This window comes from Belonocnema kinseyi, chromosome 3, assembly GCF_010883055.1.
Source record: "Belonocnema kinseyi isolate 2016_QV_RU_SX_M_011 chromosome 3, B_treatae_v1, whole genome shotgun sequence".
Classification (NCBI taxonomy): domain Eukaryota; kingdom Metazoa; phylum Arthropoda; class Insecta; order Hymenoptera; family Cynipidae; genus Belonocnema; species Belonocnema kinseyi.
In genome coordinates, this window is record NC_046659.1 from 98,719,097 (window position 1) to 98,741,044 (window position 21,948).

A 21,948-nucleotide genomic window follows, 5' to 3' on the forward strand; every position below is an offset into this window, starting at 1 on the left:
ATAAGATCTTATTAATCATATAAAATTTATTGAAATACATTAAAATCCATTAAGATGTTTTAAATTGCTATAAATTCCTTCAAATTTTATTTAGTGTCATCTATTTCCCAAATACCCCGTGAAACTCGTTAAAATCAAGGTTGAAATTGCTTGGAAAATCTTACAAAATTTCTCGAAATCTGCTAATCCTCAAAATTATTTTCAAAAATCCAAATACTGTGACCTTTAGATTACAAATATTGGTTCAAACAATATTAATATTGTACATTTTTTTAATAATTAAATACTGAATGGATAAAAAAATTGCACTTTTCTTTTTAATTTACGTAATGGATTGAAAATTTCTCGTAGGTGAATAAACTTATTCTCGCCGAGTATGTTGACAATAAATAAAAGTAATTCGTTCTTCACTTCCATCGAGCCATTTGCTAAATTTATGGGCGTATATGAAATATTCACGAATTTTAATCTCCCTTTAAAAACAAAATTTCGTTTTACTCTTTTTATGATAGTCGCCTATGTAGTTGTACACTCCTATATCAGATGAAAAATAAAAAATAAGAATACCTAAATAGCGAGAAAAATTGCGGTTTATTATTTTTTTTTTTTTTAAATAAAAAGGATTATACTAGTAGATTCGATTTATTGTACATGGAAATATATCATTTTATGTGCCGCATTCGAAACGAATTGAAGTCATGCCCATAATCCCAAATAAATCCTTCCCGAGTTTCACGAGGTATTTTCAAGTGAGCGCTTCCTCAGCTTACGTATAAGCAAAAAAACATAATTTAGAGAATTAATCTGCTTTAGTTCTTAACTTAATCTAGTAATGATTTAACGAAATATACAAATTAAAAAAAATATTTCTCAAGACGACGCACTTTTTGGAAGATAGTTAATTCAATCCAAGGCGACACATTTTCTATACAAAAAGATAAATATTAATCAATGAAAAATATAATAGTTTATATATCTTGATTTCAAATCGTAGATTTCAAATTCTTTATGTCTTACGGTCCAATCGTAAATCAAAAAAATAAATATGAGTCAAAAAAACATGTTCTTCGAAACTCAGATATTTATTTAATAGAAAAAACTCCTTTCAAAACTTCCTGACGTTTCAGTACACATGCGTACCTTTTTCAAACGTTCTTAAACCTGAGTTGATGATAGTTTAAATAGTCAAACAGATTAATTTTCAGTCAAATAAAAAAAGGAACATTTGAGTCAATAGTTTAAAGAAATTAATTAAAATTTAGTCATTTTTTTTGAAGTCTCAAAAAAATTTTTTGAGACTTCAATCGATTACCCTACATTTTTTAAAATTGTACGAGAAAAACAAAATTTCGATTTTATTTATTTTTTTATTTATTTTTATTTTATTTTATTTTATTTATTTTTTATTTTCGATTTTATTTTATTTTCGATTTTCGAAATCTATGATTTGAAATCAATAAATATCAACGGTCGAAGAAAGGATTGATTTGTTTCATCAAATCATTTTACAGTTTATATATCAACCAAAAAGCATTATATTTTTAAATAAAAAATAGTGGAATTTAACCGGAAAAATTTGGTTTTAACAAAAAAAGTGACAAGTGATAATTGATAATTGACCAAAAAAAATATTCAATTAAGAGAGACAAATATATTTCAAGCAAATTTTCAAATCTTTAAGCCAGAAAGGCTTACGAAACAGCTGCATTGTCGAACAAAATATATAAATTTTCAATCAAAATTTTTCTTCATAACAGAAGATTTTTTAAGCAGGGCGTAGAAATTTTTAACAATAAAGTTCGTTTTTAGTCAAAAAGTTCAATTTCAAACTAATAAAAAGTTTGGACTTAAAATAAAATAGTTAAATTTTTATTTTCATTCAATAATAGAACAGTTATATTTTCTGCAAAAAAAAACGAAATTTTAACAAAATAGTTTAATATTGAACTCATAAAATGACTTTTCATCAAAGCAGTCCAAAAACCTTATTTTTACAATGAAAACAACCAATTTTGAAAAAAACATTTCAATCTTGGACCAAAAAACTTATTCTTTAACAAATCAGTTTAAAGCAATCATTTCCAAACAAAAATAATGCATTTTTAATCAAATATTCCAATCCTTAACCAAAACACTAAATTCTTGACAAAGCAATTTAAAAAATTTGATACCACTACAAAAAAAGAAATTTTCAGAAAAATTTTCTACCAATAATATAAATTTTCATTACGAAAGGGACGAATTTAATATAAAATCGTGGAATTTTTAGCCAAATTGTCGTATCTTAAAGATAATATAATAAATATTTGAGAGGACATTTTAATTTTCAATCAAAAACTTTTCAGACAAAAAATATATTAATATTATAATAATTAATATTTTGAACGAAAAATATAATGAGTAATATTTCAAACAAAAAATATAATTCAGTCAAGATATGAATTAATATATTAACTTAATTTTGTGAAATTTTAAGTCAAAAAGACGAATTGTCTATACAACTTTTGAATTGTGAACCCAAAAATATAAAGTTTCAATTAAAAAGTTAATTTTCTATCAAAAAGTTAAATTTTTTACTAAATAACTAGAATTTTGAATTCAAAAGGACGAATTGTCAACAAACAGTTACATTTTCTAAGAAGAAAGAATAGAATTTTCTACCAAAAAGATGAAATTTTAATAAAACAGTTAAATTTTTAAGCCAAAATATCGATTATGTTATAAAAGAGTTGAATCTTTAACCCAAATGTATGAACTTTCAATCCGAAAATTAATTTTCATTCAAGCATTTGAATTTATAATTTAAAGCGATCATGTTTTAATCGAAAATGTAATAGTTTAATTTGCAGTTTAAAAAATTAGTTTTCCACTAAAGAAGTCGAATTCTTAACAAAATACATTAATATTTAACTGTATAGTTTATTTCTTAACTACAATTTTTTAAACCTAAGTTAATTAATATTAATTGCGACTAAAACAAAAAATAAACTTGGCTGACTATAGTGATATTTTTCTACTTACGGACTGTGGACCAGAATTCAATCGAAGTGGAAAAAGTCGATTTTTTGTTCCATTTGTATAAAACTTAAATTAATTGGGTTCTTGGGGTCAATGATTTCGAATTTAGTGTCAAAAATTACAAATTCTAAATGACGGATCCAATATGGCGGCCCAATTTTTTTAATTTATACATCATTGTCTGAAACTTGGTATAAGGGTTTTTTCAGGATCTCTGATCTCCGAATAGTTATAATATCAGTCAATAAAATTAATTTTCTACAAAAATGAAATTCAATAAAGTAAGTCAATCTTAAGCTTTATTCAAATAAATTTCAAAAAGAGCAGTCCAAACATTATTCTTAAAAAAAAGATTTGAATAAAATAGTTCAATCATCAAGCACAAAACAGAATTTTTAACAAATCAGTTCAAAGAATTTATCTTAAAAAAAAACGAGTTTTGAACAAAATATATCGATCTTCAAGCAAGTAATACAATTTTTTATCAAGAAAGGTGAATTTTCAACCAACAAGTTTTCTACCAGTAACATAAATTTTCATTGTGTAAGGTACGAATTTGCAATTAAATAGTTATATTTTTAACTAAAGAGCCGAATCTTCAAGCAAAAACCACGAATGTTTTAGAGGATATTTTAATTTAAATCAAGAACTTTTTATAGAAAAAGCATAAATTTTTAACCAATTAGTTATATTTTTATATTTAGAAGCTTTACTCACTTTTTCCCAGGTGGGGAAATTAGGGAAAGTGGGCAGTGACAGTAGGAGAATTTCAAGGAGGACATATCAGGGGAGGGGTTGTCGGGAATTATAATACATTTTATTATATTTTTATTACTATTTTTCATATTTTTATAGGAACTGATCGGGTAGGATATGATAAAAGAGGAAAGAAAAGAGAAGGAAATGATAGGGAGGGGGAGGAGATTTGAGCAACTTAATTAACTTTTTAATAAAGTTCAAAAATTACAAAACAGTCATTTAGAAAAGGAAGTCAAACAATCGGCTAATTGGATTCTAAGCTAATTATTATGATTTCTTATATTGAAAGTATGATAAAGAGATCAGAGATTTTTTTAAACCAATTATTTATTTCTTATTACATAATGCACTTTCATCCATTTCAATGCAGTGATCAGCCAAAATTATTCTCTATGAAAATGGATCTGCTTCTAACGATCTTGTTGTGTAATAGTAATAATACAATAGCAAACGACGATATGCTATTCTACCAGTAATTCCAGTTTAGCTCATGTTTTATGAAAATATCACACAATCTGAGTATCAGAAATTTACCAGGAAAAGAACTAGAATAAAAATTTGAAATAGGAAGGACAAACACTGATGTTAAAATTGTTTGGAAAACTACAACAAACTAACACTATTTTTACATAAATCTACAAATATAAGGCCTAAAAATCAATTCGGTACCTTTACTTTGATGTCTCTGTAACTCTTGATTAAATTTGATTTGTTGTTTAGTTTTAAGGTAATTTCAGACGGCGAACCACATGCAATGGCGTCCGAAAAAGAGAATTCGAGATCAGGTATTATTTTTAAATTCCAGTTCAAAAATCACCACTTTAAATCTCTGGAGCTACTATTTTATTAGATAAAGCTAGCAAGGCCGCCACCTGGTCTATTGAGTTTTAAAGATTAGGTTTCGCTCCTTAAAACCATCTTAGGGCGGAAAAAATTTAAGTTCGACCGCGAATTACAAGATATCAAAGTAAAGGCACCTAATTAATGTGTAGACCTAACTAGTGAAATAAATTAAAACCACAACTACTTTTTTCATTATTAAGACGAATTTTGTACTTTTAAAATTTTTTTTGTATATTGCAGTACTTTCTTGTAGTTCTAATTTCGTGCAAAAAATTAAAACTATAGGAATTTACAGAACTTCTTTTTCGACTAAGGATTAAAATATCAGAATATTGAAAAAGACAATTTTCAATTAAAGTATATACATGATTAATATTAAAAAAGATTCTATATTTAAACATAAAACGAATTGTAAAACATTTTATAAAGACAATAAGAAATAAAACCTTTTTAAAATTAAAAAATATATATTTAGTAATCCATTGAACAACTTATTTATGTCATTTAAAATAATGTCATTGCAATTTGACGAATATTTGTTATTCTAGGGAAAAAAAAATAAAAACTTTTTTACTGTGAATAAAACTTGAACTAAAAAGATTTAAACTCTTAAAGATAAAATTTTCTTTACTTGAAGTCATAAAAACTGAACCGCAAATTGAAATACTGAAAGTGGAATACAGTTGTATTAAAAAAAAATTTATTTTAGTTTTAAAAAATGTTAATTTGAACATTTAATAACGTATGCGTTTAAAATGGAAGCTTTAACAAATTTTTCAATTTAAATTTTTTAAATTATAATACGTTAAACTGCATGATTTTCAAATTTTATACTTTTGACAGAAGATTTATAAAATGTCAAAATTAAATAGTTTTTAGTGATTTTATACTGAAAAGGTTAATTTATACATTAATAATTGTATTTGAATCTTTTTAAATATTAGAAATCTTCAGAAATTTGCATTAAATTTTAAATGTTTTAAAATCTTTTCCCGCTTAAGATTAATTTGGAATCTTTCCGAAACCTTTGGATATCTCTTAAACTTACTCGATTATTTTCCAAATTAATAATTGCTCAATTATGATTTATTAATCTAATATTGTTTTATTATTAGGAAATATTCCATTAAAATTAATTTTCCGTAAGGAATCAATTTAAATTTTTACGGTAAACTTAAGACAACTTTTTCATGAAACCTTTAAAGATCCTTTAAAACTTTCAAAATCTTATTTTATTATCTTGGCAATATTAATTTTAATATTAATTTAAAAATTAATTTTTAAAAATTTGGGAAATAGTTTCATGTATTGGTTTAAAGTTAATTTTTTAAACAGAAATCATTGTTAGTTTTCCCAGAAATTGTGATACAACGTTTTTAAATCTTTAAATCTTTTCCAAAAGTGCTTAAAAAGCTAAAGTTTTTCGGTCGAAATTTTGAAAAATCTAAATTATGTTTTCAATGGTTGGAAATCTGTTCACATTTTACTTTATATTGGAGCCTTTTTAAAACTTCCAAATATATTTGAAACTTACACGAATATTTTCGAAATCAATCACTGTTCTATTGTAATTTATTAATAAAGAATGATTCCTTTTTCAATCTTTTTGAATATCCTTATAAAATTAATTTTTCAAAATGAAAAATCATTAAAAAATTTTCCAAACAAACTTTAGACATTTTTTCTATTTTAACAATTTTATTTCGAAAACATAGAAAATCTAAATTTACTTTTGCCTTTTTCGAAATATTCTAAAGCTTTAATTTAAGTTGGGATCTTCTGAAAACTTCTAAATTTATCAAAAACTTACTCCACTATTTTTCAAATTAATAATTGTTCGATTGTCATTTATTATTCAAAATTTATTCATTTTTCAATCCTTTCAAATATTCTCTTGAAATTAATTTTTCAAAATGAAAAATTAATTGTTCTTAATGCAACAAAATTCAATCATTTCACTTACTTATTACGTTGAATAGAACAATTCAAATTGTCACGCACAAAAATTAAATTTAACGCACTGAAATAATGACGATTCAAGGCTTTCTATTTCAAATAATTCACTTTCAAGCTGTTCCTTTTTCAATATTTTATTTAAAATTACTCATGTTATAAATAAAAATTGAAATGTTGGTAAATATTCAAAAAAATTATTTGACAATCTTGATATTGAATAGAGCAAAAAAGGACTATTTCAAAAAATCCTGCATTTACATCTGTTTAACTACTGATGCTTTCAAGTTGAAAATTTTCTATTTTTAAAAGATCTCTAACTTGATTGATTGTGAACATATTCAGAATCGTTCTGTGAAATCAATTATTGTTCAAGTTTCAATTGTGATTATAAAAATATTTCTTGTGGAAACTCATATTTTTTTATATAAATTTGTACTTTTCTACAATAATTTACGTCGCATTAAAGGTATTTTTATGACGTCAAACAACCAAATGAAAAAATTAAAATCCTGTTTTGATAAAAAATTACAGTTTTATAAATGTTGTACTTTCTTGTCAAAATTTTTTTCTTCAGGGAAATTTTAGAATTCCTATACTCTTTAAAAAAGTATATTACTTAAAATATTTGGCTAATTTTGGTAATTGAACCTAACTTATTACTTTACTGGTTAAATTTTTCCTTTCATTTGTGAAATAATAAAGGAAATAACCCTGCCTTTCAAATTAGGTTTAATTAACGAAAGTAAACAAGGACGTAATAAGCCTAAAAACACTGGACTAAAGCTGAAATGTGTCCCATGTAATATAGAGCGCAAGAAAAGTTTGCAAAAAAATCGTCGAAATATACCTAAAAGTAAAATATAAAAAATGTTCTCTTTTCAAAATGGGTTTTGACAACCTCTTATATATTTCCCAAATTTTCAAGTCAGCAATAAAAAACGAAGTTTGATTATAAATTTAAATACAATTATTATTAATTATGACTAAAACAAAAAGTTACTTTGACGGACCATAAGCTTATTCATCTACTTGTGGACAAAAAACCACAATCAAGTAAAACTGAACAAAATTCGATTTTTCGTCGTATTTTTATAAAACTGGATAGAATCAAGTTTTTAAGGTTGCTGATATCACATTTAATGTCAAAAGTTACAAATATAAAATGGTGGATCCAATGGTCATTGTAAAACCAAAATGACAAATTTGTTAGAAGACAGTTGAATTTTCAATCCAAGAGGACAAATTTTCTATGAAAAAAGTTAATTTTCTACCAAAATAATATAATTTTCTACCCAAAAACATGAATATTTAACAAAACAGTTCGATTTTTGAGCCAAAATGTTGAATTTGTTATAACAAACTGGAATTTTTAGCCCGAACGTAAAAAAGTTGATCTTCAGACAAATATTTGAATTCTTAACTAAAAAGAAAAATTTTTCAATTAAAAATGAAATAGTTGAACTTGCGGTGTAAAAAATTAGTTTTCTACTGAAGAAGTTGTGTTTTAAACAGAAATACATGAATTTTCAATCAAATAGTTAAATTAAATAAATTTTTTTAACTTAAATTAAATAATATTAAGTATGACTAAAACAAAAATAAAATTAGCTTCTTATAGGCGTATGTTTCTACTTATGTAATTTGGACCAGAATTCAATCAAACTGGCCAAAATTCGATTTTTTGTTCCATTTGCTTAAAACTTAATACAATGAGGTTTTCAGGGTCGATGAGTTTGAATTTAATGTTGAAAGTTACAAAGTCCAAATAGCGGATCTAATATAGTGGCCAAAATGGTTAAATTTTAACATTATTGTCTGAAACTTGATATAAGGGGGTTTTCAGGATCTTTGGTATTGAATTTCATGTTAAAAGATAAAAATTTAAAATCGCTGATCCAATATGGCTGCAAAATTTTTTTAGGGTTTACGAAAGATCTGAAACTTGCTATGAGGAGACTTTTGGGGTATTTTTTCTCACATTTTATTTAGACGATAAAACTATTTCTGATTATTTTTATTTTTCCAATATGCCTTCTATTACTTATAAATTAAAACGTAGTTGGTTATTACCATAAATAATTTCATGAAATGATGCTCTTGCGATTTCGAATATTACATCTATGTACGTATGCTAAGGATATCTCTATAAGCAAAAATCGAAATTTTACGATTTGTTTGGAAAAATGAATTTTTTTATTTTTACTTTATTTTTATTTTCTTTTTTATTTTATTCTTACTCTTTATTTTTACTCTTTTAGTCATCGAGATGAAAATTAGACAATGGATATTGGGCAATCTACAGAACGTCGTTTATGAAGAGAATTTTTCTTTTGTAAATTAAACTTCACAAAAGTATAAGTACGAGTAATTCATCATTCCTTTTTACCCTTTATGAATAAAATGGCTCATATTAAAGATGTCCCGGAAAAAAATCCTATATTTTTTTTATTTGATTAGATTATTTTTGTCAGTGGACAATAAGATGTAACAAAACAAAAAACATAACACTCAAGAAAAAACATAATTCATGCATTCTAGATTTAAAAAAATATATTTAGTTCATTGAAATTGTGACACTTGCCTTTTGGCCACTTTTCGTGGTTCCTGACCCACTGTGCTCTTATCTAGATTATTACATAAAATTTCTTCATTATTCATTTAGCATTTTTGTATTTTTGTGAAGAAAATTAGTCTCGTTAATTGAAAATGTAACTACTTTGCTTAAACTTGAAATACTTTCTTAAAAATTCATTATATTAGTCGATGATCCGACTCCTGATATCCAAATTTAAGTAATTTTTTTCAACAATATATTTTTTTCAAAAAGCATTTTTTTAGCAAAGAATTTACCTAGTCCATTTTTGGTTAAATATTGATTTTTTAAGTATTAAATTCAACTATTGCGCTTAGAAATTTAACTGATTGGTAAAAAATGTGTCTCTCACGTTTGAAACTTCTATTATTTTTATACAAAATTCAAGTTTTTGTTTGAAAAATTAATTTTTGGTTGAAAATTAATATCTTTTGGTCGAAAATTCAACTGTATGCCATAGAATTCAACTTTATGGCTTGAAAATTTCAAGAATTTGTTTGAAATCTTTTTTTTTTCCTTGACTAAGAAGTCTTTCCTGGTTGAATATTTGAGTCTTTTGTCAAAATTGCTATACTTTTGCTTAAGAAGTAAACCTTTTTTAATGAAAATTTAAGTACGCAGATGAAGGTTAAACTTTTTGTTTCGCAATTCAAATTTTAAAGATTCATTATTTTAGCTTTCGTCAATTTTGCTTGAAATCATAGCTATTTGCTTGTAAATATAACGGTTTTTTTCAATACACTGGTATCAAATTTGTTTGAAATTATAAATTAATTTAGTGTTTATTTAAATAATGTTTACACAATTTTATTTTAATATTTACATCATAATACCTTAAATTTTAATTTTTTTAATTTTACGATTCATTCAAAAAATTTTTTCTTAATTTTGAATATCGAGTGAAATATCGGAAATAGCCAATTAACAGAAAGCACTTTATGTAGATTAATTTTCTTTATAAATTAGACTAATATATTTATAAATTAAAATAAATGTTAAATCTTTTCATTTTTTAAGAATTAGTTTTTTAAATAATTTCTACTGCTCTACCAATCACATTTAGTTTAAAAAAATCCTAAAACTATGAACTCTTTTTGTTTAAATAAAATGTATGAGAATGGTGATGATACTTTCGGATAATTTTTTATCTGCTTTCGAAATGGGAAAGGATTGGAAAGACCGAAAATCCTTAACGGAAGTCGCAAGGGCTATAACATGGTTCGTGATAAATCTCTTTGGGTTAGAGCTCATGTATACGACGGTAGTAAAACCGCTGATAAAGCCATATCACTCTTGCAGAATAATGCTTCCTTGCTAAAATCGCCGTAGTTTTAAAAGCAAAGTATGCATTTTTTACGATGTTGCACAAGTTAAACAGAGCGTTTGGTTGACACTTTTATTCCACATAATCTTCTTATTACAGATCAATTCCTTTTAGTGTACTACTTCAAAGAAATTTCATACGTTTAGGTCAGAATCAGTTCAAAAATTACGTCAGGCTGTGCTAAATACTCATAGAAAAATAAAAAATAGTTTAAATATGCTTAAGGATTACTTAAAATTTTAGTAATCATACGCAAAATCGCAAATAATTCACGCGCTTGTACGAATCGCGACCTTCGAGAAGAGCACATGCCGCTATACATTGTTATATATATACATATACACATACCTGAGTGGATGCCGCTATACACTGCTAATACTGTCAGAGGCTCAGTGTGAATGTGAAAGCGAAGAATGGCGTGAAAGAGAATAAGGGGGGGGGGATGAGTAAAGAGACGGGGAGAGGACGATATATAGAGGGGTGGTGACATGAGGGAGAAAAGTGGAAGAAGCGAAGGAGAGATAGAAAAGAGAAAGCATTACCCTGGAAGCGTTAACGTTACCGTTACCCAGTTTTGTGAGTTCACACCGTGCCATAAGAAGTTATCACTTCCAAAATTTGAGTAGCTTACAGAATTATTTATTTAATTTATGAAAACCTATTCGATGCGGAGGCATCATGGAACCTAAAATTTTTCATCAAATTGGGAAATTTATATTCTTAAGATGGGCGAAATTAATGTTTTATAGAATCCCTTTCTTTGAATAAGCAATCTAAATTGATATGCTGGATGAATCTGCCAGAAAAAAAAACGAATTTTTCAGAAAAAAGTTTAACTTGCAACGAAGGACTTTTCGACCATAAAATGTAAATTAGTAAATCCAAAAGAAAAATATAAGTTATTAACAAATAATTCAATGTTTAGTTAACCATTAAATTTGAAACAGAGTAGTTGAATTTTTCAATAAAAAGGATGAATTTTCGAAAAATTGAAGAATTTCAACGACAAAAATATTGATAATAAACCAAAAAGTTGCATTTTCAATCCAAATAGACGCATTGTTAACATAGCCGTTTATTCTTGGCACGAAAAATATATGTTTTAAAAAAATATTTGACTTTTCAAGCAATAATTCAATTTATTATCAGAAATATTTGCGTTTTTAACGATATAGCTGAATTTTCAACTAAATAGATAAAATCTCAAGAACAAAAATATTAATGATAAACCAAAAAAGTTGAATTCATAACAAAATCGGAAAGTGTTCAAGGAATATTGATGAATTTTCAAAGAAACAGTTGATTTTTCATCCAAATATTCGAAACCTAAAGAAAATTCCTTGTTAGGAAGACATAACAATTTCTAATCAAGAAAGATGAATTTTTAACTATGAACTTTTCTACGAAAAAATAAGAACTTGCAACCCAAAAGAATAAATATTTTATTAAAAAATACGTATTTTTAAACAATAATTAAATTTTTAACAAACTAGTTGATTCAGCCTTATATTTAAATTTTTAACCATATATATCAATTTTCAACCAACTGAATTCTCAATTAAAAATCTAATCATTGATATTTAACTAAAGGAGCTAGATAATAAAGTAGTTAAATTTTTCGGTAAGAAAATTATTCTTAACGATAAATAAAGAAAGGCATTTAAACAAATTGGTTGAAGTCCTAATCAATAATATGCTTATTTGGTAATGTGTTTCAACTTTTCAGCAAGTATTTGAATTATGTATTAAAAATGTATCAACTCTTAACAAAAAATATAGAAAGTTAATTTTTACCATTTTTTTTATATTATATAAAACACAGTTAGATTTAATAAACAAATATATAATATCAAATAAAGGTGTAATAACTGATACTTCAACCCAAGCAGATTTTAATTTTACAATAAAAATATTTTAATTCTAAAAAGACAACTTTTCTGCAAAATAGTTTAATTTTTCATTTGACAATATTAATTTTTAACGAGAAAGGTAGTCTTCAACCAAACAATTGAATTTCAATCTAAAAACAATCAATTTTCAATGAAAATGGAACAGTTAAATTTGAAATTCAAAAAAATTAATTCAGAGCCAAAGAAAATGAATCTTAGAAGATAGTTAAATTTTCAGCCAAGGGCATGATTCTCGAGCTGAAAAGTTGAATGATTAATACAGTAGTTTGACTTTGAACCCAGCAGTAGGATTTTTAACGAAGAAAATCAATTTACTACAGAAAATATAAATTTCCAGTAAAATATATTAATTTTCAATAAAATATTAAAATCTTAAACCAATAAAATGACCCTTCTAACAAAATAATTTACCAGTGATAAATAAGTTGAATTTTCAGTACTTTAATTGAACTTCCAGTTAAAAACATTAATTTTTTTACACAAAAAAAATTTTGAACAAAATAGTTTAATATTCAACCAAAGTGTAGAATTCTTAAATAACGGAGATTAATTCGGAGATATAATTATAATAGTAGACTTTTAATTGAAAAAGAATGAACTTTTATCCAAAATTGTTGGATTTTCCAATTAGGTTCTGTTAATTCAGTTCGGATTTAAACGAAAAACGAGTAAAAGGGAAAATTTCTTGATGAAATAGGAAAAGATAAATTTTTAAAAAGGATTAAAGAGGGGAATAGCGAATCAATCTTAAGTCTACTTTAAATGTATTACATGTAAAGTACAATCACTAATTTTTATTTCTTCAAGCATTTAAAAACATTGTACACGCATTATTTCAATTTTATAATTAGGTTTATTTTAAATTTTGTTAAATTTTAATAATTTAATGTAATAAATTAAAAAACGGCGAATTTAGAAAATAGTAGTAGAAGAAAATACATTTTTTAAAATTTGAACTTACATTTAATAAAACAAGAATTTAAATTTCATATAAAGTATTTAGTTGCATAATTTGAGCCTGTTTTGTTGGTTATACAGTTAGATATAAAAATTTTTATTCAGATGAATAAAAACTTCAAGCGGTGAAATTGTGAAATTCATAGGCACCTGTGTTTGCTGAGTGCCCGATAATGGAGAGTATATTCGACAATCTATCATATCAGCACTCTAGAAAATAGTAGTAACCAGTTTGCATATTCGGCGATCAAAAATATCTTCCTTGATTAAATCGAAATAATAATACATTTTTTATAGACCTGAAAATCTCATTTTATTGAGATTTTTTATATCCAGAAATTCAAGACCCCTTAATGAGTAATTTGATAAACTTCGTCAGTGCTTTAGATATTCCGCTTTAACAATATCTCTATTTACTGAAAGCAGTAAAATGATATGTAATGTGTGCATAAATCTAGTAATAAAATTCCTGTATTGAACGCAGCAACATGAAGACATTAATTACGCTTTACTCATTGAAACCTCAAACCGAGCCACATAATTCCCGGATATTAACATTCGATGAATACTGAGGACGTTCAATAATGTTCGACTTTAAAAAATCCGTAAATGATTGCTATCGAAAAATCTTTTCACACCTGTTGCTCAAAAGCTGAACTCATCTCTGATACCTGTAATTAAAATTTTTTCCATCCGAGAAACATAGGGCTAAAGAACCAAATGAGGATCGAGTTTTAGAAACAGTCTATTTAAAAACAGAATTATAACGGAAAATGAATTTTCTTTTTTTAAATGTTTAATTGATTTTTTGGAATTACTAAAAATCAATAAAAATTGATAAATTTCAACAAACTTTTTCTTATCAGTTTACCAACACATCCTGTTAAGTTATGATTTTGATTCACATTTAGAACTAGGCTAGGGTTTAAAAATGGATCAGTCTCCTTTACGGAAAAGTAACAGTAATATAAAAAAAGGATTGTCAAAAATAACTTTCAAGCATGAAAAATTAAACATTTTTTATACTCATCCTGAAAATTCATAAGATATACAATAAAAAATATATTTATAAAATATAATTTAAATAAAAATATAATTATAATTATATATTTAAATAAAAAATAATTTGATGCAAAATATTTCCAATTAAATTAAAATATGAAAAATATTATATTTTCAAATTTAATGAAGTTTCTATTGCTATATTACATAATTTAACACTACGCAATTGGAAAATTGGTGGAAAACTCTACTCTTTTGTTGAAACTGTTATATTTTTGTGTATAATTAATATTTTTTTATGCAACTTTTGTTTTTAGTTTTTGGTTTAAGTTCAACTTTGTTGTTTACCAATTCGACTATTTAGTTGAAATTTAATGTTTTTTGGTTGAGAATTGAACTTTTTGGTACAAATTAAAATAATTTTATTAAATTTCATTTCTCATGCATGAAATTTCATCTATTGGGTTGTGAATGTCAGGTTATTCTTGACAAATAAAATTTATTTTCGATAAAAGTAATCTATTCTGTTGAAAAATGACTTTTCGGTTGTAAGTTAATATTTTTGGGTTAAAAATTCAACTGTATTCTAGAGAATTCACCTTGTTGGTTTGAAAATTCGAAATTTTTATTTTATTTTTTTCTCTGTTAAGTGAAAAAACTTTCATTTGAAAAATTCAATTCTATTGTTGCAACTATTATTTGATTGAGAATTAATATTTTTCTAATAAAAAATCAAATACATAGGTAAAGGTTACACTTAGTGGTTAGAAATGTATTTTGTTTAAGATTCTTCATTTTAGCTTAAAACTGAACTATTTCGTCAAACATTTGATTAATTTGTTCAAAAGCTCTTATTTTAAAAACTTTAACTATCTTATTGATTATTTGTGATCTGGGTTTGGAAACTCAACTATCCGGTTTTAAAATAAAATTGTTTTTGGTTGAGGTTTTTTTTCTTTAGCATTTCGACTATTTGGTCAAAAATTAGTCTTCTTATGTTGAATATTCAACTATTTGGTTAGCAATTAACATATTTTGTGAATATTTGTGCCTTTTACTTAAAATTTATAAAAATTGGTTTTAAATGTAAACTTTTTCGTGATAATTAATTTTGTTCGTGTTTCAAACTCTATTTTCAGTTCAAAATGTATAGTTGTAGGTTGGAAATCCAAATATGTGCTTACATATTCAAATATTTTATTGAAAGTGTAATTGTTTTTTTTAAGTTCAACAGTTTTCTTTAAAACTCACGTTTTTATTTAAAAGCGACACTGATTTGAAAAGAAAAAAAATCTTGCTGTAAATAAAATTCATCTTTTTCGGTAGAATAGTTCTTAGTTAAAAATTTAACTGTATTTGGAAAAAAAATCGTATTTCTGGTTTGAAGATTCGACTATTTTGTTAAAAGTGCAACTGATTGTAAGCAATGGTAATTTTTTTCGTTGGACAATTCAATCATTTGGTTGAAAATTAATTTTATTGGATTAAAAGTCAAAAATTTTTCAAAATCTAATTTTTATCTTTAAAATCGCCTTATTTTGTATGGCCCTAAGGAACTTTAAGTTTCAAAAGTGCTTGGAAAGAACCTTCTAGAGGATCTTATCAGTGAAAAGAATACCTATATGAAATTTTATTTAAGAATGAATGTTGTAAATAATATTAATTTTAATGAGATCTTCTGTTACAGAAAGCACGGGCGAAGATGAGGATAACTTCAGGGGTGTGGGATCTCCTGATGAAGGGGGTGGTTACGAGATAAAACCTTACTATCAGATGACAATGTCTAGCAGTTCAAGGGGTGGTTCCTCCGCGGGGGGTTACCTCCGCGGGATCGATCAGGACTTGAACTTTGACCCTGAGTCTCCACCGACTCCCCCTCTACAGTCCATGACCCTCCAAACAATGCACTTTCTCGAGAAACCGGAAATCGACAAGAAAGTAAAGGTAAGGACAACAAACATTTCCTAACATTATTTAAATACCATATTTATTAAATGCAATTTAATAAATAGAAATTAATGCAAAAAATTTTGCTGCTACGTTATTTTATATTTAAAAAAATTTTTTTTAGATTCTAAATGTACACCTTCGGGCGATTCCAAAAACTGAATTTTTAATAGAGAGCATAAACCCCTTCCCCTGCCCCTTATTTTATATGATTCCAGGAAAAAAAATTCCTCTAAGTTTTCATTAAAATGAGATTAATTTTTCTGGGCCTAAACTTAGCTTGCAAGAGATTATTATAGTTTATTTACATGATTATTACAAATGGTTATCGTTGATTAACTTCGAATTTTAAAGCCTACGTGTCCTTATGGAGCCCCCAAAAATCTCCATTAAACCTAAATTGGCCATTTTGCGCAAAATTTACACATATAAGCTCTTTTTTTCCCTTTTTTGTCGTAAATTATTTTTATTCAACAAGTGAAATGTTTTCAAGTATCTTAAACTAATTCTGAATTGTTCCAAGAAATTTTCATTTATTTACATTTTTCCCCCTGCTAATTTATTGCAAGGAACTATTTTACGTTTAATCGGGTCATTAGTCATTGATAGAAACAGAGATCCTTTTTTTCAAGAATTTCCCAATTATATGAGAACTTAATTATTGTGTATTCTAATATTTCCTTAAGAAAGGTAGAAAACTTGTTTTTAAAAAAATATTATTACCTTCGTTGCTTATTATTAAATGTATATGCCACTTTGACGTTATCACAGAAATATAAAACAAATTCGTATTTTTTAAATAGTTTCTTTTGTTCGAGCCATTTTCCTCTAAAATTAATGTTCAAAATTTATATTTTTTAAAAATTATGCAATAATTTAATTGTTTGAAAAATTTTTTAAAGAATAATTGTACATTTTAATGAAAATAATGAAAAAAAATCTCACTTTTTTCTAGATTTGGTTAAGGTAGTTGTCATGCAAAAATCCGGTCTCCGAAAAGAATAGTTTTTTTTTATAATTTTAAATATTGAAATAATATTACTGATAACAATATTAAAAAAAAAAGATCCTTCGTAATGTAAGAACTCTAAAACTTTCAAAGAAAATATGATACACAGCTCTACTGTTTCCAATTTTAGAAGTAAATTTTTCTAGGGCTGAAATTGTTGAAAAACGTTTTAGTCGACAAATTTTTTTTTAAACAATTCAGTATGTATGAAGTTTATTCACTTATTTTCTATATAAGAAATAGTAGAGTTGTAATAAATGTTTCGCTTGAAAATAAGCCATAGTTTAATAAAATCCAACCAATTTTTTGTATAAGTAAGAAGCGACAATAAGAGAAAATTAAATTACAAAAACAATAATTAAAATAATTTTCTTTTTTATAATTTTTTTACGTTTTTCGTGTAAAATAATGTTTTTTGTTAGATGAAAATTGATATTATTTTAATTTCTAAGATCATAAAAAACTTTCTTCCGGAGACCTTCATTTTTTTATATTGATCATGAAAAATTGAAAAGAATTTTTATAACATTAAAATATTCAACTATAAGCGACATACTATACTAAGTTTAGCAAAACATCGATTTTTCAAAGAGTTTCCATCAGAATGTACAATTAATCTCTAATAAATATTTTAAATAACTGGATAATAGTTTTAACATAAAATGTTCCTATTATCAATGAAAAATTACCGCAATAATCACAGAAAATTATACATTTTAAGCCGAAAAAGCTGAGTTATGAACACAAATTTAAGAATTGATGGTATTATCAAATGTTTTCAATTGCAATTATAAAACAGTTAAATTGAAACAAAAAAGACTAATTTTATTTACAAATAACTATTTAAATATATAACTTTTTAAAGTCTTGTAATTTAGCAAAATTTTACAATTTTGCTTTCGAATCTTCTATATTCTTTTTTAAAATTATAGAAAATAATTTTAATTATGCTTAAATCTCTTTATGTTTACTCTTTAAATTTATTTTTCAAAAAAAAAAATCACTTGAAATTTTCTCAAAAATCTTTCGAAACTTTTTTTAATCTCATGCTACTATTCAAAATGGTTGAAAAGCTATCCTTTAAAATTTGAGTTAATTATTTATTAAATAATAGATGATTTGAACACTTCTAAATTTGCTGATTATGAGGCGAAACATAATTCTTTCTGTATAATATAAAAAATAAGGTACAACAGACTGTCCTCAGAAATTGACCGGTTTAAAAATATTTTGAGTTAAATTACTTTTTAAATTAGAACAAGAAATACCGTTTTTTCAATAATACAAACTATTTAAAATAAGCTAAGTAATACATTATGACATTTTTTATGATTTAAAAAAATTCTTTTGCATAAAGCTGACCTGGTATTTTTAACGGTATTATAAAATTGCTTTCCTAATGGCTTTAATACACACGTTAAAATTTTTTTTCATTATGAATCAAATTTGAAAGGCGCATTAAACCATAGCTAAACATTTTTCTGTATTTTATAAGATCTAATAAAATGAAACAGTTATAACTGTAGAAAATAACATTTAAAAAGTTTTTGTTTTTGCGCTGAAACCTCCATAACGGTCTCTCAATATTTGTTTTTAAATTAGGTAAAAATATAAGTTGATTTTTTCGCCAAAAGAAAGGAATTTACCAATCAAGGATTTTTAAATCTAAAACAGAGAATTTCATATAGAAATAATTCTTATAAATAAATAAAAAGTAATAAAATTATCTAGTAGGGCCTATAACATTATAAAAAGAAAAACACACCTGGTCATATATTTTTAAAATAAGTTCAAATTTTCATTAATATTTAAAATTCTGCTTTTAAAAATGTGATTACATTTGAAAGAGAAACGACACAGTATTTAAAGTAAAATTCGAGGTAAAATTTTTCGCTTTCTTTGTTTACGAAAATAAATCAATCAATCTAAAATTAAACGAATAGCAAATATTTATTTTCGGAATTAGAAGCAAAGAAATTCTTGACTTCAAACAAAAAAAAAGATAAAATAAAGCAAGGTCTTATTAATCCAATTAAACAAGTTCGAACCACGGTAGATCAGCAATTGCAGAAACTTTTTCCTCAATGTGAAGATTCTCCGCTTATTTTATTTGCCTCTCGGAAATTCCTCACTCCCTTTGTATTTTATCGCGAAGCGCAGAATTTGCAGGTTTTCAAGTTCTAATTAGAATTTTCTGTGAACTTTTATCCTCTTAATGTACCTAATGATTTAGTCATTATAATTTCCATTGGACATTTATAATTTTTAATTAATTCCCGAAACCATATCGAAACTATTTCAAACAGTTTGAAACTATTTTTGTCGGGAAACTTCTTTTAGGAACAAAGTTTAGTTTTTAACCAAGTAGTTTTATTTTCAACTAAAAACATGGATTTTCACATAAAGTGATTAATATCCAACTGGAATACTTGAATTTTCGACCAAAGTTAACCTGTCAATGAAAAAACTTATATTTTAAACAAAATAATAAATGATCAAATAAGATTATTCTGCTTCACCTGGAGTTGTTGAATTAAAAAAAAGATAAATTTTTAACTAAAATTATCAATCTGTAACTGGCATAGTTAAATTTTTGAACAAAGAGATATGTAAATTTTCCACCAAAATGATCAAGTTCTACCAAAAAAGATAAATTTTTGTAAAAATATATGAATCTTCAACAAAAAAAGATAAATTGGCTACTAAAAATGTAGCATTTAATTTTTCAGTTAAAAAAATTCTCATACAAAGAGATTTATTTTTAATTGAAATTATGGATAATTAATTGCAATGCTTACGACTTCAGGTTAGAAGAAAAAAAAAAAGTTAATTTGAAGGCAATAGTTACATATTGCAGCAAAGTGATGTTATTTTTAGTAAAATTGTGAATCTTCAATTAGAATTGTTAAATATTAAAACAAAAAAATGAAATTCAAACTAAAAATAAAGAATCTTTGACTTGCAAATTTGAATTTTCAATAAGAATAATTAATTTTCAAACAAGAAGATTAATTTCTTCAAAAACAGACGAACTTTCAGGTAAAAAAAGATCCTTTAAAAAAAAAGTAAACAGTTAAAATTTTAGTATATAATAATTGTAATAATAATTAACTGAACAGATGAGTTTTTGAATAATATAATGGAATTTCAAACAGAAATAGATAAATTTCCGTTAAAAAAATTATTTTCCAAGTTTCAAGTACAAGTTTCAACTGGCATAGGTGAATTTTTATTAAAGAAGATTGATTATCAGCAAAATACAAACAAATTTTTAACTAAATATCTTATTTTTCGACCAAGGAGATAATTTTTTAAATAAAATTATGAATCATTCACCAAAAAATTACTGTTTGACAATAGAGTTAAACTTTCAATCAAGTAACTAAATTTCCGTCTCAAAAAAGGCGAATTCGGAACGAAAAATGCAGTATTTTATATGACAATCAAAAATATTTGAATTTTTATTTTAAAAAGTTAAATTTAACCAAAAGATACAACTTTTTAACAAGATTTGAATTTTAATTAACGGCTATTTTTCAATCAAGAAATATACATAATTGTTAACAAACTCCTGAATTTCCCTATAAAAAAATAAATTGTTGACAAAGATGATTAATTTTCTACCAAAAGGAACAAATTTTTAACCAATAATATAGTAAGTGTTACATTTTCGATTAAAAAAATAAATCTCAAACTTTCAAAAAAACGAACTGCACAACCTTTCACAAATGACGTTTTTTATTTCACAAGACTATTAACCTAACCTAACCTCACGAAACACAATTAAACTGATTGTGTTGTCCCGTTGTGTATGCGGTACCGTTTGAATCAGCTTAAGCTTAACCTGCAAAAAGATAAAACCTATCCTAACCTAAAAAAACCTGACCTAACCTAACCTAACTTAACTTCACGTAACACAATCAAACTCATTGTGTTGTCCCGCTGTGTTTGCAGTACCGTTTCATTCAGCTTCGGCTTAACCTACATAGAGGTTTAATCTATCCTAAACTAACAAAACCTAACCTAACCTAACCTAGCCGAATGAAATTCAACCACACGTGTAGCTATGTAAGAGTACGGTTCCCAGTCTTAAATGTGTGCTATATTTAATAGGTTAACTCGATTTTAACCTGCAAATGAATCTAACTTAACCGAACCTAACGAAATTTTGCTTAACGCAACACAACTTAAGTGTTCCCGTTGTGACACGATAAAATTCATTTCATTGTACTACAGGTGGTTAAAAATTTAGACGCACATTACTTGTTTGAAGAAACTTAGAACTACAAGTAGAATTGATCCCATTTCAATTAACCTGACAATGTTTGTATCAATTAAAATGTACACCTGTAACTTAAACATGCAAATGAATAAGAGTTTTATTCAAAATTTTTCTCTCTGCTTTTCTTAAACTTAAGGGATATATTTATACTATACGCAAGAACAGGGTTGCCAGCGTAATCGGTTAGGTTAGGTCAGGTTTTGTTAGATTAGGATAGGTTAAACCTCTATGTAGGTTAAGCCGAAACTGAATGAAACGGTACCGCAAACACAACGGGACAACACAATGAGTTTAATTGTGTTTCGTGAGGTTAGGTTAGGCTAGGTTAGATTTATTTCTAGGTTAGGC

At 25.5% G+C, this 21,948-nt stretch overlaps 1 protein-coding gene across 1 annotated transcript in view; it reads left to right on the forward strand.

The window, feature by feature from the left end:
• The first annotated feature begins 16,138 nt into the window (after nucleotides 1-16,138).
• The window catches only part of LOC117169075 (transient receptor potential-gamma protein), a 145,816-nt gene continuing 140,006 nt past the window's right edge, over nucleotides 16,139-21,948 (forward strand). Inside the window, exon 1 of the mRNA XM_033355190.1 lies at nucleotides 16,139-16,306. Within this exon, the coding sequence (XP_033211081.1) occupies nucleotides 16,142-16,306 (165 nt within the window). The 5' untranslated portion in view covers nucleotides 16,139-16,141. The remainder of the gene's footprint in view (nucleotides 16,307-21,948) is intronic.